General features: G+C 41.9%; 1 protein-coding gene across 1 annotated transcript in view; it reads left to right on the top strand.

Moving 5' to 3' along the window:
* Window positions 1–15,649, top strand: part of LOC120524194 (G-protein coupled receptor 4-like) — a 40,108-nt gene extending 24,459 nt beyond the window's left edge. The window contains exon 2 of the mRNA XM_039746075.1: window positions 14,116–15,649. Within this exon, the coding sequence (XP_039602009.1) occupies window positions 14,707–15,633 (927 nt within the window). The 5' untranslated portion in view covers window positions 14,116–14,706 and the 3' untranslated portion in view covers window positions 15,634–15,649. The remainder of the gene's footprint in view (window positions 1–14,115) is intronic.
* Window positions 15,650–15,853: the final 204 nt, after the last annotated feature.

The following is a 15,853-nucleotide window of genomic DNA, read 5'->3' as shown; positions in this document are numbered from 1 at the left end:
CTATATCAAAAAGAAAGGTTTATGCCACTAAGCCCCATAACCTTTCACAGCTTGAGGAAAGAATCCTTGCGCCTGAAGGTGGCTGAAAGTTGTCGAAAATGGAGGTGTTCATGTGGAGGTATACAACTAGTCGTCAAGGCGTTGGAACGTGATGATGGCAAGTCTAGCAAGAAAAACTGCAACAACTACTTTGTTGATGCTAGAAATGTTAATAAACTCAGTTTCTTGAGTAATTTTTAGGAATTTATTAAACGTGTAAAGTGACTTTTGGGACACCTTGTAGAGTTAGTGTGTAGAGGACAAGTAACCCATCCATCCATCCATCTATCCTCTTCCGCTTATCCAGGGTCAGGTCGCGGGGGCAGCAGCTTAAGCAGAGAAGCCCAGACTTCCCTCTCCCCGGCCACTTCTTCCAGCTCTTCCGGGAGAATCCCAAGGCATTCCCAGGCCAGCCGGGAGACATAGTCTTTCCATCGTGCCCTGGGTCTTCCCCAGGGTCGACTCCCGGTTGGACATGCCTGGAACACCTCACCAGGAAGGCGTCCAGGAGGCATCCTGATCAGATGCCCGAACCACCTCATCTGACTCCTCTCGATGCGGAGGAGCAGCGGCTCTACTCTGAGCCCCTCCCGGATGACTGAGCTTCTCACCTTACCATTAAAGGAAGCCCAGACACCCTGCGGAGGAAACTCATTTCAGCCGCTTGTATTCGCAATCTCGTTCTTTCGGTTACTACCCATAGCTCATGACCATAGGTGAGGGTAGGAACGTAGACCGATGCAGAGCCCACATCACTGTGGATGCCACACCGATCCGCCTGTCAATCTCACGGCCCATTCTTCCCTCACTCGTGAACAAGACCCCGAGATACTTGAACTCCTCCACTTGGGGCAGGATCTCTCCCCCAACCCTAAGAGGACACTCCACCCTTTTCCGGCTGAGGACCATGGTCTCGGATTTGGAGGTGCTGATTCTCATCCCAGCTGCTTCACACTCAGCTGCGAACCGCTCCAGAGAGAGCTGAAGATCACGGCCTGATGAAGCAAACAGGACAACATCATCTGCAAAAAGCAGTGACCCAATCCTGAGTCCACCAAACCAGACCCCTTTAACACCCTGGCTGCGCCTAGAAATTCTGTCCATAAAAGTTATGAACAGAATCGGTGACAAAGGGCAGCCGTGGCGGAGTCCAACTCTCACTGAGGTCTTCGAGGTACTCCCCCCACTGACCCACAATGTCCCAAGTCGAGGTCAGCAGCGCACCATCCCCACCATATACGGTGTTAACACTGCACTGCTTCCCCTACCTGAGACGCCAGACGGTGGACTAGAATCTCCTCGAAGCTGTCCGAAAGTCGTTCTCCATGGCCTCTCCAAACTCCTCCCATGCCCGAGTTTTTGCCTCAGCAACCACCGAAGTTGCATTCCGCTTGGCCCGCCGGTACCTATCAGCTGCCTCCAGAAACCCACAGGACAAAAAGGTCCTATAGGTCTCCTTCTTCAGCTTGACAGCATCACTCACCGCCAGTGTCCACCAACGGGTGTGGGGATTGCCGCCGCGACAGGCACCGACCACCTTACGGCCACAGCTCCAGTTAGCCGCCTCAACAATAGAGGCATGGAACATGGCCCATTCGGACTCAATGTCCCCCACCTCCCTCGGGACGTGGTTGAAGTTCTGCCGAAGGTGGGAGTTGAAGCTACTTCTGACAGGGGACTCTGCCAGCCATTCCCAGCAGACCCTCACAACACGTTTGGGCCTACCAGGTCTGAACGGCATCTTCCCCCACCATCGAAGCCAACTCACCACCAGGTGGTGATCAGTTGACAGTTCCGCCCCTCTCTTCACCCGAGTGTCCAAGACATATGGCCGCAAGTCCGACGACACAACCACAAAGTCGATCATCAAACTGAGGCCTAGGGTGTCCTGGTGCCAAGTGCACATATGGACACCCTTATGCTTGAACATGGTGTTCGTTATGGACAATCCGTGACGAGAACAGAAGTCCAATAACAAAACACCGCTCGGGTTCAGATCCGAGGGGGCATTCCTCCTAATTATGCCCTTCCAGGTCTCACTGTCATTGCCCACGTGGGCATTGAAGTCTCCCAGAAAAACGAGGGGGAAGGTACGCCCTCTAGCACCCCCTCCAGAGACTCCAAAAAAGGTGGATACTCCAAACTGCTGTCCGGCGCATACGCACAAACAACAGTCAGGACCCTTCCTCCCACCCGAAGGCGGAGGGAGGCCACCCTCTCGTCCACCGGGGTAACGTACAGGCTCCAAGTCGGGGGGCAATAAGTATGCCCACACCTGCTTGGCGCCTCTCACCGGGGGCAACTCCAGAGTGGTAGAGAGTCCAGCCCCTCTCAAGGAGATTGGTTCCAGAGTCCAAGCTGTGCGTCGAGGTGAGTCCGACTATATCTAGCCGGAACCTCTCGACCTCGCGCACTAGCTCAGGCTCCTTCCCATTCAGAGAGGTGACATTCCACATCCCAAGAGCCAGTTTCTGTAGCCGAGGATCAGACCGCCAAGGTCCCCGCCTCCGGCCACCACCCAACTTACACTGCACCTCCTTGGCCCCTTCCATAGGTGGTGAGCCCATGGGGAGGAGGACCCACATTACCTCTTCGGGCTGTGCCCAGCCGAGCTCCATAGGTGCAGGCCCGACCACCAGGCGCTCGCCATCGAGCCCCACCCCCAGGCCTGGCTCCAGAGGGGGGCCCCGGTGACCCGCGTCCGGGCAAGGGAAAACGTCGGCCACAGTTTTTATTCTTCATTGGAGGTTTATTGAACCGTTCTTTGTCTCATCCCTCACCTAGGACCAGTTTGCCTTGGGTGGCCCTACCAGGGGCATAAAGCCCTGGACAACATAGCTCCTAGGATCATTGGGACACGCAAACCCCTCCACCACGATAAGGTGACAGTTCAAGGAGGGGAAGACAAGTAACGGAAGGTTATATTTAAGCTTTATAACTCTCTAGTGAGGCCTCACCTGAAGCACTGTGTACAGTTTTTGGTCTCCATTTTACAAGACATTACACTGCTAGAGAAAGTCAAGAGAAGATCAGCTAGGCTGATTTAGAACTGTGGGTTTGACCTACTGTATAAGAAACGTTTGAAGGAGCTGAACCTCTTCAGTTTAGGTAAACAGAAATAAAGACAGATCTCATCATAGAAGCTTTCAGAATTCTAAAGGTAAGTAGTACTGTAGATCTCAGCTGTTACTTTGAAATGAGGTTGTCCACAACTCAAGAACATAGACAGAAATTGGCTAAAGGTAAATTTCAAAAAAATAATAGAATGGTTGTCTTCAATAGAGAATGATGCATGGAGTCCTATGTGCATTGCCTGTGCAGGTGTCGCAGCACTTAACTTACTTTACATTTGCATTATTGGTGCCATTGTTAAAAGCACACCCCTGTCTGGAGAAAAAACTATGCGCAGAACATACTGAGTTTTGTTGATGCCACACGGTATTCATCAGTTAATGCCCGGTTCTGCTAGAGTGGACATGGAAGAAGGACCAGTATGTATCACACTTAACTATTTTTCATTTATTTACAAAAGAATTTACAAGTATCCAAGTGCAGCATAATAAATATTTACAAACACGCACACATATGTGTTTCTAATATACTGTAATGGCCTCATTGCACATTTCGACAAATTTCAATATAAATTAAATGTGATGTCACTTCTCAGACTGAAACAAGATATTATATCTGAAAAAGCCACATTTGTAGTTTCCCTGATTTCTCACCTTCAACAGTTGCTCAACGTGCCGCATTTTACGCCATTAAACAGTGCTTACGGAAAGCCAAAATTAGAGGCAGCCTCTTGTATCCTGCTAAATTGAAAGTGGATATTCAAGGCAAGTTCTACATTTTTAGTTCTCTGGATGGCGATCATAAAGTGTCCCTCGTGTATGCTTGGTGTATGGATGTGTGTGCCCTGCGGAGGGCTGGCGCTCTGCCCGGGGTTTGTTTCCTGCCTTGCGCCCTGTGTTAGCTGGGAGTGGCTCCAGCAGACCCCAGTGACCCTGTAATTAGGATATAGTGGGCTGCATGTTGGATGGATGGATGGATGGATGGATGAAGCTGAAAAACAGCTAATTAAATTGATCCCAACACTTTTTGAAATGCAATCGTGAGTCACATCGTGTCCTGGCAAGGCAAAGAAGATTTTACCTGCTATTTGCTCCATTCACAATGAAACTTTTGCCGTAATTATATATTCTATTTTCTTCTAGGCTATTTTTACATTTTAATTACAATTATATTTTTTTTCCCCAAAGGAGACTGTTTAACATCATACCCTTGGTTTATTGTATTAGGAATGTACTATCACACATTATCTGCTTATCAATGGCTACTGTTTAAATTCATTCCCTGGGTTTACTGTTTCGGGACTGTTTAAGGTTTTATTCTAGATTTATAATATTTGGACTGCATTGTCAATAGAAATCTCTACTTTAACTCTTCTGCACCACTGTTGCTGGGGGGCTTGTTTTGTTTTGGACATGCTCTGTCTCTAGGTATGTCAGAGGACTGCTACTTCATGAAGTGTAGTCTAGCCCACGGTTTTCAAACTGTGGTACACGTACCACTGGTGGTACTTCAAGTCATGCCAAGTGGTACTCGTGTGGTCCTTTATTTTCCACCAATCAATGTTGCTTGAATGCCAATATGTTGCATATAATCATATATAGTTATTATAAGTATACTACTGTAAATGCGTGGAAGACTCCAAGCCAGCTTTAATTAGTGCAGCCACCCATTTCCCGAAAACCCGTTACCTACTCTCGTCTTTGGTCCAAAATTGGAATAGCTCAGAAATAGACAACAAGTATCGTCCAGCCAGTGAATCACCAGAAGTTGGAGCAAATGGATTATTATGCCCCAGGTGCCCAAGCTTAAACCCTCACAGGTCTTATCTCAAGTCTACCCTTTCTTAAAGTGGATTGCGAAATGACCTTTTCGTGTCTGTTTCTTTGAGCAAACGAAAGAATTTGGGGGGAATTGACAACTGGCTTCTCAGCAGTCTCATTTCTTCAGTTTGAGTTATGGTTTGTCTCAAGGAAGGTCTAATCTGCGTGCAAAGTGATTTACCCGCCTTTTACCCATTTTACCGTGTTGTATCGTGCGCAGTTCTTTCAAGATGGACAAATTTGCTATCAGAAAAGTGGCAACATCTGTGCAAGAATCACAAAGAGGCGGTTCGAACAGCAAAGTTTCCAGTGCTACCAAAACAACATTTCCGCCGTATACTGAGCGACGAGCTACACCGAAAGAACCTCCAAAAAAAGAAAATAAAGACAGCCCAACCAAATCGCAAGTACAACGAAGACTATTTGCAATGTGGGTTTTGTTACATTGAAAGCGACACTCATCAGCAGCCTGTGTGTGTTATCTGCAATGAGGTGCTGTTGAACCAGTGTATGAAGCCATCGTTACTTCAGCGACATTTTACAACTAAGCACAAAGATCACAACAGAAAGCCGTTGTCGTTTTTTGTCAGGAGTAAAGACGAATTTTTGAAGCAGCAGACAGTGTTCAGAAAAACAACAAGTGTGCCTGACAAGTGTTTGCAGGCATCATATGCTCTGTCATTGCTAGCGGCAAAACAAAATAAACCCCATACTGTCGTTGAGAAACTTGTGTTTCCTTCGGCAATAGAAATCGTATCAATCATGTTCGACAACAAAATGGCCAGCGTTTTGAAAAGTATCCCATGTTCTGATAACACCGTGCAAAGGAGAATTAAAGATATATCGGAGGATCTGATACAACAGGTGGTTGAGAAGATAATTGCAGCTGAGGAGTTTTCGATGCAGTTGGATGAAAGCACAGATATTTTAGGCAAAGCCCAGTTGGTCGTTTTTGTTTGTGTTCCAGATTCTGAAGATATTATCGAACATATTTTGCTTTGTCGACCTTTACCTGACAGAACAACTGGTGAGGAAATTATAAAACATATCGATGATTTCTTCCGCGAACATGATATTCTTTAGTTTTGGTGCGTTGCAATTTGTTCAGATGGAGCAGCAGCAATGACAGGATGAACAGCTGGTTTCATTGCGAGAGCAAGGCAACAAAATAATTCGATAGTTTCCTCTCATTGCATCCTGCATAGACATGTGCTGGCATCGAAGAGAATGAGTGAGATTTTGCACGAGACTTTGAATGATGCTGTAAAAATGATTAATTACATCAAGAGGCGCCTTTTGAACGCGCGGTTGTTCCGTCAATTGTGCCAAGAAATAGGTTCTGACCATAAGACGTTGCTTTTCCATACAGAAGTTCAGTGGCTTTCAAGAGGAAAAGTTCTGATGAGGATTTTTGAGCTTCGTGATGAAGTGTATCTCTTCCTGAAAGATTCGTCATCCCTTGCAGAGAAGTTTGAAGATGTGTCATGGGTTTGCCGCCTTGGTTACCTTGCAGACGTGTTTAAAAAATTTAATGAACTGAACATGTCTCTCCATGGATAAGGACACAACATTTTTACAATGGAAGAGAAAGTTTCAGCTTTTCATAAGAAACTCTATTTCTGGATGAATCGGGTCACAAATGGAAACTTGGAAATGTTTCCAATTCTCTCGGAATTTCTAGCAATGAACGCTGCCGTCGATACAAGGAAAATACAGAAAGTTATTACCAACCATCTAAAGAAGCTCCATTCGGAATTTCTATCATATTTTCCATTCTTGACGTCAGGAAGCGACATTGGAAAGCGCTGGATTACATCGCTGTTTAATATGGAGAACATTATAAGTGCCGATCTTTCCATCCAGCAGCAAGAGATATTGATAGATATGACAGATAATCAGCATTTCCAAGAAATGTTCAAAGAAAATGTTCAGTGACAGAATTCTGGAGTCAAGTGAGGAAAGAGCATGATGAACTCAGTGCTAAGGCGATTACAGCTCTGCTACCCTTCGGCTCGACGTATCTATGCGAAAAGGCCTTTTCTTCCATGACAAGCATAAAGACGAAACCAAGAAATTTTTTGTATTTGGAATACGAGCTGGTGGTCTCGGTAAGCACAGTTTCTCTACGGATCCAGGACCTGATGGCAAAAAAAGCGCACGTTTCGCACTAAGCATGGCAGTAAGAGTGAGTAACCTTACAAGTGATAATGTATTTTGCATGTGAACAAAGTTATTCAAATTCTTCTTGTGAGCGAAACTGCCGTCAAATAACCGCACATATGACTTTTCAGTCGTTTTACCTGTTTATACACCTCATACTTTTCTAAAACGATTCTTTTATTATTTTAATAATACTTTAACATCATAATTATAGTCATTATAGTGATTATAGTGACTTTTTCTTCAAAACAACACGGGCATAAATTAACGATTCATTGACACTGGTACTTCAGTTTACTGGTCCTCGCGGAGTGGTACTTGTTCAAAAAATTTGGAAAACTGTGGGTCTAGCCTCACATTGGGAGGCAAAATGGATGACTGGCGGGGTGGTGGAGAAAGAGAGCAAGCTATTTCTAATCTGTCTTTTTTACCCTTACAATTGTAAGTGCCAACACAACATTAGGCCTCATAGCAATAACTCCTGTCAAAATTGCAAGTTAAGGTTAAAACTATCTTATGTAATAATGTGCTACCTTAATTTAAGACTACAAAATATCAACAAAAGTTCAGAAGCACTGTCTCTATGACCAAACAGTGAACTTTCTGAGCTGGAATGTCAAAGGTTTTAATAATGAATAAGAAAGTATTCTCTAACCTAACAGGTCTAAACACCAAGGTGGTATTTTTACAGGAGACCCACTTATTAAGGAAGGATCAGTTGTGGTTGCAAAGAGATAGTTCTGGCCAAATATTCCACTCCAGCTATACAAAGAAAACTAGAGGTGTGGGAATTTGAATACACAGAACAATTTTATTTGTAGTATCAGATGTAGTATCTGATTCTGAAGGGCAATATGTGATCGTTAAGGGTAATTTATTTAATTGTAAAGTGATTTTGATAAATGTCTATTAACCCACTGTGGATGATAAAGACTTCATCCAAAACGTATTTGCACCTATTCCTAATGTGAACACTCATAAAATTATAATGGCCGGAGATTTTAATTGCGTTTTAATTCCAGGTTTTCTGCCACAGGAATGATAGCATCTAACCCTGCAAAAACAATTATAGAGTTGGTAATTGATCGCAACTTATTAGACCCTTGTTGATTTCTAAATCCAAACTGCACTCCAAGTGCATATTCCTTCTTCTCACCAGTACATCACTGTTACTCAAGAATTGATTATTTCCCTATTGATAACAATTTTTTGCCCATAATCAAATCTTGCAAGTACAACACTATAGGTACCTCTGACCATGCTCCTCTGATCATGGAGCTCAAATCACTATGCCCCACATACTCATCTCGCAGCTGCCGTCTTAACCCACTTTTATTATTATTTAGAGTTTATATCCAAGCAAACTGATTTTTTTTTAGAGATAAGTCCATCTTCAGAGGAATCTGCAGGAATACTCTAGGAAAATCGTAATGCATTTTAAGAGGGCAGATAATTTCATTGCTTTCCCACAAAAATAAATCAGAAACCAAGAAGATATCAGAGTTAATCATTGAAATTACCAGAATAGATCAAGAACATGCCAGGTTCTCAAATGAGGCACTTTATAAGAAAACACAAGCTTTGCATTCAGAACTCAACCTCTTGAAAACAAAACAAATGAAAGGACTAATTTTTAAATTGTGACATCATTACCATGAACATGGAGAGAAGGCTAACAAGATCTTAGCTCAACAAATCCACAAGAAAGGAAGTTCGCAGTAATTATCATCACAGACAGAAACAAAATCATTGACTATAAAAATATAATACACACATTTAGAGAATACTATAAGTCCTTATATTCTACACAGTTTAAAGAAGACAAGACACAATCTAATGCATTACAGATTCCACAGCTAGATATTATCAGTGCAGAGGAATTGGACAAACCTTTGACACTCTCAGAATTAGTAGACACTATAAACTCACTTCAGAGTGGGAAAGCAGCTGGCCCTGATAGCGAATTTTATAAAAAAAAATTTCAATCAAGTTATTTTTTCTAAGAAAAATAAGGACTTATTGCAATGTGCATCTCATAGACCAATCTCACTCCTGAACAATGATGTTAAGATACTCTCCAAAGTTGTAGCTAGATGTACTGAGAAAGTGCTTTCTTCGGTAATATCACAAAACCAAACCGGATTTATTAAAGGTAGACACTTAGCTTCCAATCTTCGACACCTGTTTAATGTAATATATTCACCCACAAACTCTAATACCCTGGAGATCTTATTATCGTTGGATGCAGAAAAAACATTCAATATGCTTGAATGGGACTACCTATTGACTACATTACATACATTTGGGTTTGGCCTTAACATATGTACATGGATCTGCTTCAGACTACTTCAGACTGGAATGTGGTACTAGACAAGAATGCGCCTTGTCACCACTGCTATTTGCAATCGCCATTGAGCAATTGGCTGTTCACTTTTGAAATTCTTCTGTGATAAAGGGGATTATCAGAGAAAGACTTGAACAGAAAATATCACTATACACATATGATATGGTACTATATATAATCAGACTAGCAAAATACCCGCGCTTCGCAGCGGAGAAGTAGTGTGTTAAAGAAGCAATGAAAAGAAAAGGAAACATTTTGAAAATAACGTAACCTGATTGTCAATGTAATTGTCTTGTCACTGTTGTGAGTGATGAGTGTTGTTGTCATATATATATATATATATATATCTACATATATACACACATATACATACATACACACACATATATACACACAAATACATATATATATACATAAATACACACACACATATATAAACATATATATACATATACATACATATCTACATATATACACACACAGCTATTTCAGTATCAGTGCAATACGCTGTTTGTTAAAACAGTTGACTCCGCTCTTACGTGCAATAACAAATCAAATCATTCAGTTGTCTTTGCTCTTATGTCATTTTAGAGCTGGACGCCTGGCATCTTTTTTTGGCCACAAGTTCGTTTCTGTTTGGTGTGAGGTTCTGTGTTGTGGAGATTCTCAGGATGGATTGCAGGTGCTCATCAGTGAGGCGACTCCTGTGTGCTGTTTTGTTAGTCTTTATCACTGAGAAGAGCTTCTCACACAGATATGTGCTACCAAACATGCACAAGGTTCGAGCCGCATGTAGACGGACTTTTTTTGTTCTTCAAAGTCACCAAAGCGCCGTGCAAACTCAGTGCGCAATATCTGTAGTAAGCGGTGAGTGTTCGGCAAGGCAGCTGAAGCGCTGCATTATGGGATCTGTAGTTTATTGTGTTACCAGCGCTTCATATACCGGGCTTTAATAACAATAATACAGTATATAAAATGATCTCGGGGCGGATATAATTACGCCCGGGCGGATGTGGCCCGACCCTTGAGTTTGACACATATGGACTAAATAGAACTTGAAAAGATATATTTTTTCAAATGTGATCGTGCAATTCAGATAGAGTTGGCGCACTACAGCCTGCATGCTTCAATGAGTCATCCTCCCCTCGCTCTTACTTTTTTACCGTTCATCTAATGAATACACTGAGTATGGCTTTACCAAAACAATCATTGATGGCGAATAAAGTATCCATTATTCGAGTATGTAGAGCGGGATATATATATATACATATATATATATATATACCCGCGTATCGCAGCGAGAAGTAGTGTGTTAAAAAAGGTAGAAAAAGAAAAGGGAACATTTTAAAAATAACGTAACATGACTGTCAATATACAGTATTTGTTTTGTGTTACTGAGTGTTGCTGTCATCAAGGATTTGATTATCATTATTTCTTTCAATCAGGTTCGTATTTGTAGGATGTGTTGTGTTCAAGTTACATTCCGTGTTTGTCAATCGTTGTAAAGATGACAGGTTTCATTCATCGATTCGTTTCTTACTGCATCAATAAACAGCTCGTCTTCTTCTTTATCTGAGACCTGACACACTGCATGCACGGGTTTTTACACTGTCTTCCTTTAGCGGGACATTGACTTTTTCCACCGTGTGCTTTGTTTCCACAGTAGCTGCATTTATGAATATGCTTATCAGGCGCTTCATATTTTTGCTGCCTTTTCAATTGTGTAATTCGGTTTTGTTCAGCTCTTTGGAACTGTTGCCTTTTATCTGTGCACTGCGTCAGTTCACGTGAGCCGCTCGGTGTACATGCATCGAAGGTTCCCAGCTGTGCTGGTGCCATCTCGTGCTATGTCCATGGCTGTATTTAATGTTACCTTAGTCCTGGCACTTAAAACTTTCTCTCGCAGTTTCGCTGAGTTTGTACCAAACACCACCCTGACCATCTCATCTTCCTCTGCATAAGCACAGTCCTTAACCCGTGAATATTTAGTGGGAGTTTGCTATTGGATTGCCGCTGACGGACGGCCTTATATGGGCAGGCACTAAATTACAAGCCAGCGCAGCCTGTCTATGAACTTAATTTAAAGTGTAGGTTTACATCGTGCTTTGTTTCAGTAGCAGAACTCATCAATATGGTTGTATATGTCACTCGCTCGCTTCTTATTGTTTCGCTGCCTTCTCAATTATATAATGCATGTTTTCTTGAGCGCTTTTTTGAGGTCTTCCTGGTTTTCTATGTACTGCGTGATTACGTGGGAGGCGTGATGATGTCACACGAAACTCCGCCCCCACGGCGTTGAAGCTCATCTCCATTACAGTAAATGGAGAAAACCTGCTTCCAGTTATGACCATTACGCGTAGAATTTCGATATAAAACCTGCCCAACTTTTGTAAGGAAGCTGTAAGGAATGAACCTGCCAAATTTCAGCCTTCCACCCACACGGGAAGTTGGAGAATTAGTGATGAGTCAGTGAGTGAGTGAGTCAGTGAGTGAGTGAGTGAGTGAGTGAGTGATTGAGTGAGGCCTTTGCCTTTTATTAGTATAGATCCACAAAATACCATGCCTGCAGTCCCAACAGCATTAGCAGAATTTCAAAAGATATCTGGACTCAAAATTTATCTGAATAAAAGTGTGCTCTTTCCAGTGAACTCTCTAGCACACAATATTAGTTTGGACACTTTCCCTTTTATTATCACAGATCATTTTAAATACCTAGAGGTAAAAAACATAAGTAAACATAAAGGTCTTTTTCAATAAAATATTGCTATCTGCATGGAAAACCTTAAGCAACACTTGCATAGATGGTCTACCCTCAATCTCACTTTAGCAGGGAGAATTAACACTGTCAATATGAATATCCTTCCTAAACTTCTTTTTATATTTCAAAGCATTCCTATATATATTAACAAATCATTGAAATTATATTCAGTTATAATATAATTTATCTGAAATTCAAAACATCCACACATCCAAAGGGTGATCCTACAAAGACCTAAGGCAGAAGGTGGCATGGCTCTACCTAAATTTAAATTTTATTACTGGGCGGCAAATATAGAAGCTATAAAAACCTGGACATTGACACAAATAGATGAACATACACAGGCTCGGTCCACAACAGAGATAAACCCAGCAGCACTTCATTATATTCCTTGCTTTATGCCCCAGTAAATACAAATTATCATCAATATACTAACAATCCAATTGTGCTTCATTCACTCAGAATATGGAACCAATGTAGGAAGTAATTCAAGATAGGGAAGCTTTTATCTGTGGCACCTCTGTGCGATAACTGCCTTTTTTCACCCTGTCAAACGTACACAGTTTTAAATGTTTGGAAAACGTATAGGATTAGATCACTTAGAGATTTGTACATTGGTAATGTCTTTGCATCTTATTGTGTTCAATAGTTGCATGGACTGGGTGTTGGGCAAGGTAGTACGGTCCAGTTGCTGTAGGGCATCTATCTGTTGGTGAAGAAAGATTCACTGATCTTGACTTTGCTGATGATGCTGTGATCTTCACAGAGTCAATGGAGGCTCTGATCAGGGCACTCGAGAGACTGAGCGAGGAGTCTGAGTGTCTGGGCTTACGAGTGTCCTGATAAAAACCAAGATCCAGGCCTTTAATGACTTCTTAGGCACAGCCATCAGCAGTGTGTCTGTCTGTGGAGAGAGTGTTGATCTTGTTGAGAGGTTTATATGAACTTATTTTGGCAGTGACATTCATGTCTCTGTTGACTCTTCCTATTATGTTGCTGGAAAGGGGTGTGTGGTGCTCTCGATATCTATGCAAATGGACGAAGGTCCAAGTCTTTAGAGTTCTGGTGCTTCCTGTCTTGCTATGTAGTTGTGAGACATGGACGCTATCCAGTGACCTGAGACAAAGACTGAACTCCTTCAGTACTGTGTCTCTTCTGAGAATCCTTGGGTACTGCTAGTTTGACTTTGTGTCAAAGGAACAGTTACTCATGGAGTCCCAAATGAGGCACAATACCTGCATTGTGAGGGAGCATCAGTTACGACACTACGGTCATGTGACACAATTATCCGAGGGTTATCCAGCTCGCAGGATCCTCATTGTTGCCATGGCCAAGAGGACACCCATGTAACACTTAGCTGCGGGAGAAATAGTCATTTCTAGAGGGTGGGACTGGACTGAGTGTCTTCCTGGGGGGTTGCCAGCCTGGATCCCCGTTGTTTCATAGTGAGGTGGGTGCGGTAACACACTGCACCAGTAAATGCTCCCCAAACTGACCTGACCTTGCAGGATCTAATCAATAACATTTTAGAATAAGCATTTACTGTATATTGGGGGAAAGGATTCACTTGCCTCTTTTCTACTCTTAAAGCTTTTCTCTGGCTGTTGGCCGCATTTTTCTTCTCATGGGTGGGGGCTGACTTGACTTGACTTGTAGTTTTGTTAAGTCTGACTTCTTTGTATAGAATGTTACTTGCTTTTAATTCAACTGTACTCTTAATCCATTCTTCAGTGACAACCACAGTAATCATAATAATTCTACCAGACTGCCAGCCAGGGGTCTTCATCTACTCTACTGTTAATGTTTACTTATGCACTCATAGGCCCATAAATTCGAATGCATAATTGAAAGGTGTTGCATTTACAGTTTATTATGTTTGTCCTGTAAAACAACTTGAGATTTTGTGCTTCCATGTTTTTCAGATGTGAAGAAAAACAGTAATATGTGGAGAAGACATAAGCTGATAGATGGAGAATGTGCAAACAATACACAGACAGTGACCTTGGCTAAGATCTGAACGTTGGACTCCAGAGCTGTCACACAGTAACTCTAACTATTGCACCACCCTGAAAACAATATGTAATAAAACTGTAGATAGCATTTTAAATTTAGTAAACCCCAAAACAGCAAGCATTGTTGTACTGATTTCTAAAATTCTTCTTAATATCCTTGCCTCTACATGAGCAGAAATCTCAATTTAATGAGAATGTAAAGCCCCACATATTTCGATATTCAACCAGCTCATTTAATATTTTGGATCCATATTTGTAACTCAATCTACTTACATGCAGCTTTTGCTATCAAAGATGTGATATAAAGAGCAGCACTTGATCAATATAAGCACCACGCAGCAAAGGTAAAGCACATTTAGAATTCTCTGTAATCCTCACCTCTGAAATCCTTAAACTGCCATTAAACACCTTAAAGCTCTCTCAGTCTAATCAAGTTTGGATCAAGAAGAAAGACTGAACATAAATAAGAAGACCGCCAATCTTCAGTTCTGATCACAAATCATGAACAACTGTCACATCGACTTCAGCTCACAAAGAGATCTTCTCCCTGGTCTCTATGGTGCCATCTTCTGCGTGGCACTGCCCACAACCTGTCTGGCACTTTATGGCCTATACAAACTGCTTAAAGCAGAGGATTCTCTTCCAGTATATGTGATCAACCTTCTTTTAACAGATATCCTTCAGATAGTCACGCTGCCTCTGTGGATTGACTATTATAAAAATGGACATGTGTGGCGTTTTCATGAAGTGACTTGTGACATTTTTGGTGTGCTGCTGCACATAAGTCTCTTTGGCAACGTTGGATTTCTAAGCCTGATTGCTGTGGAACGTTATATAGCCTTTGCTCATCCTTTATGGTATAAGAATTTCCGGAGGCTGTCTAACGCCTGTATTCTATGCTTGGTATTGTGGGTTCTGTTCACAGGAATCAGCCTTCTTGTCTGGTATTTCATAAGAGGAAACTCAAAAGATCACCTCTGCTTTGAGAGTTATCCAGCATCAAATACGTTCTCCATTATGTGTCTGAGTATGTCTGTTTTCTGGTTCCCATTGCCTCTTGCACTCCTCATCTTTATTTACATTCGCATTGAGAAGATCTTAAGAAGTTCAAAATCAGTTCCAGATGAAAACAAGGTGAAAATAAAACACCTTCTCATCACTATGGTGCTAATATTTATTTTGGTTTATGGGCCCTTTTGTACCACAGCTTTCATCAGATATGTTGGATTATTAATCGTATCTGACAAATGTCAACATGAGTCAAAAATGTTTTATGCTTATAGATGTACATTTGCATTGCTCAGTGTTACAAGTCTCTTGGATCCAGTCTTCTACATATTAATCTCCAAAGATATTCGTAAAGAGCTGCAGGAACTTTGCCCATTCATCTTTAGACGACTGTGGCCAGTGAATAGCAGTTCAGTTTGAAAGAGTCCCACCATGAAGGTGTCTATTTGCTCTGTGACATTTACCTTTACATATATAAATATATGCTATAGTGTTAGCCTAGATATGACTACATCTATGAGTAGATATGTTTCGATATATCATATGATCCAGAATAGATTCTCTAGGATGGATGGATACTACAATCTTCTCTATCATGGTGTAATATGTTTGCAGCCTATTCATATTTGAGGGTGCATGT

This window comes from Polypterus senegalus, chromosome 1 (assembly GCF_016835505.1).
Source record: "Polypterus senegalus isolate Bchr_013 chromosome 1, ASM1683550v1, whole genome shotgun sequence".
NCBI classification, from domain to species: domain Eukaryota; kingdom Metazoa; phylum Chordata; class Cladistia; order Polypteriformes; family Polypteridae; genus Polypterus; species Polypterus senegalus.
This window is presented reverse-complemented; position numbering and strand designations above follow the sequence as displayed.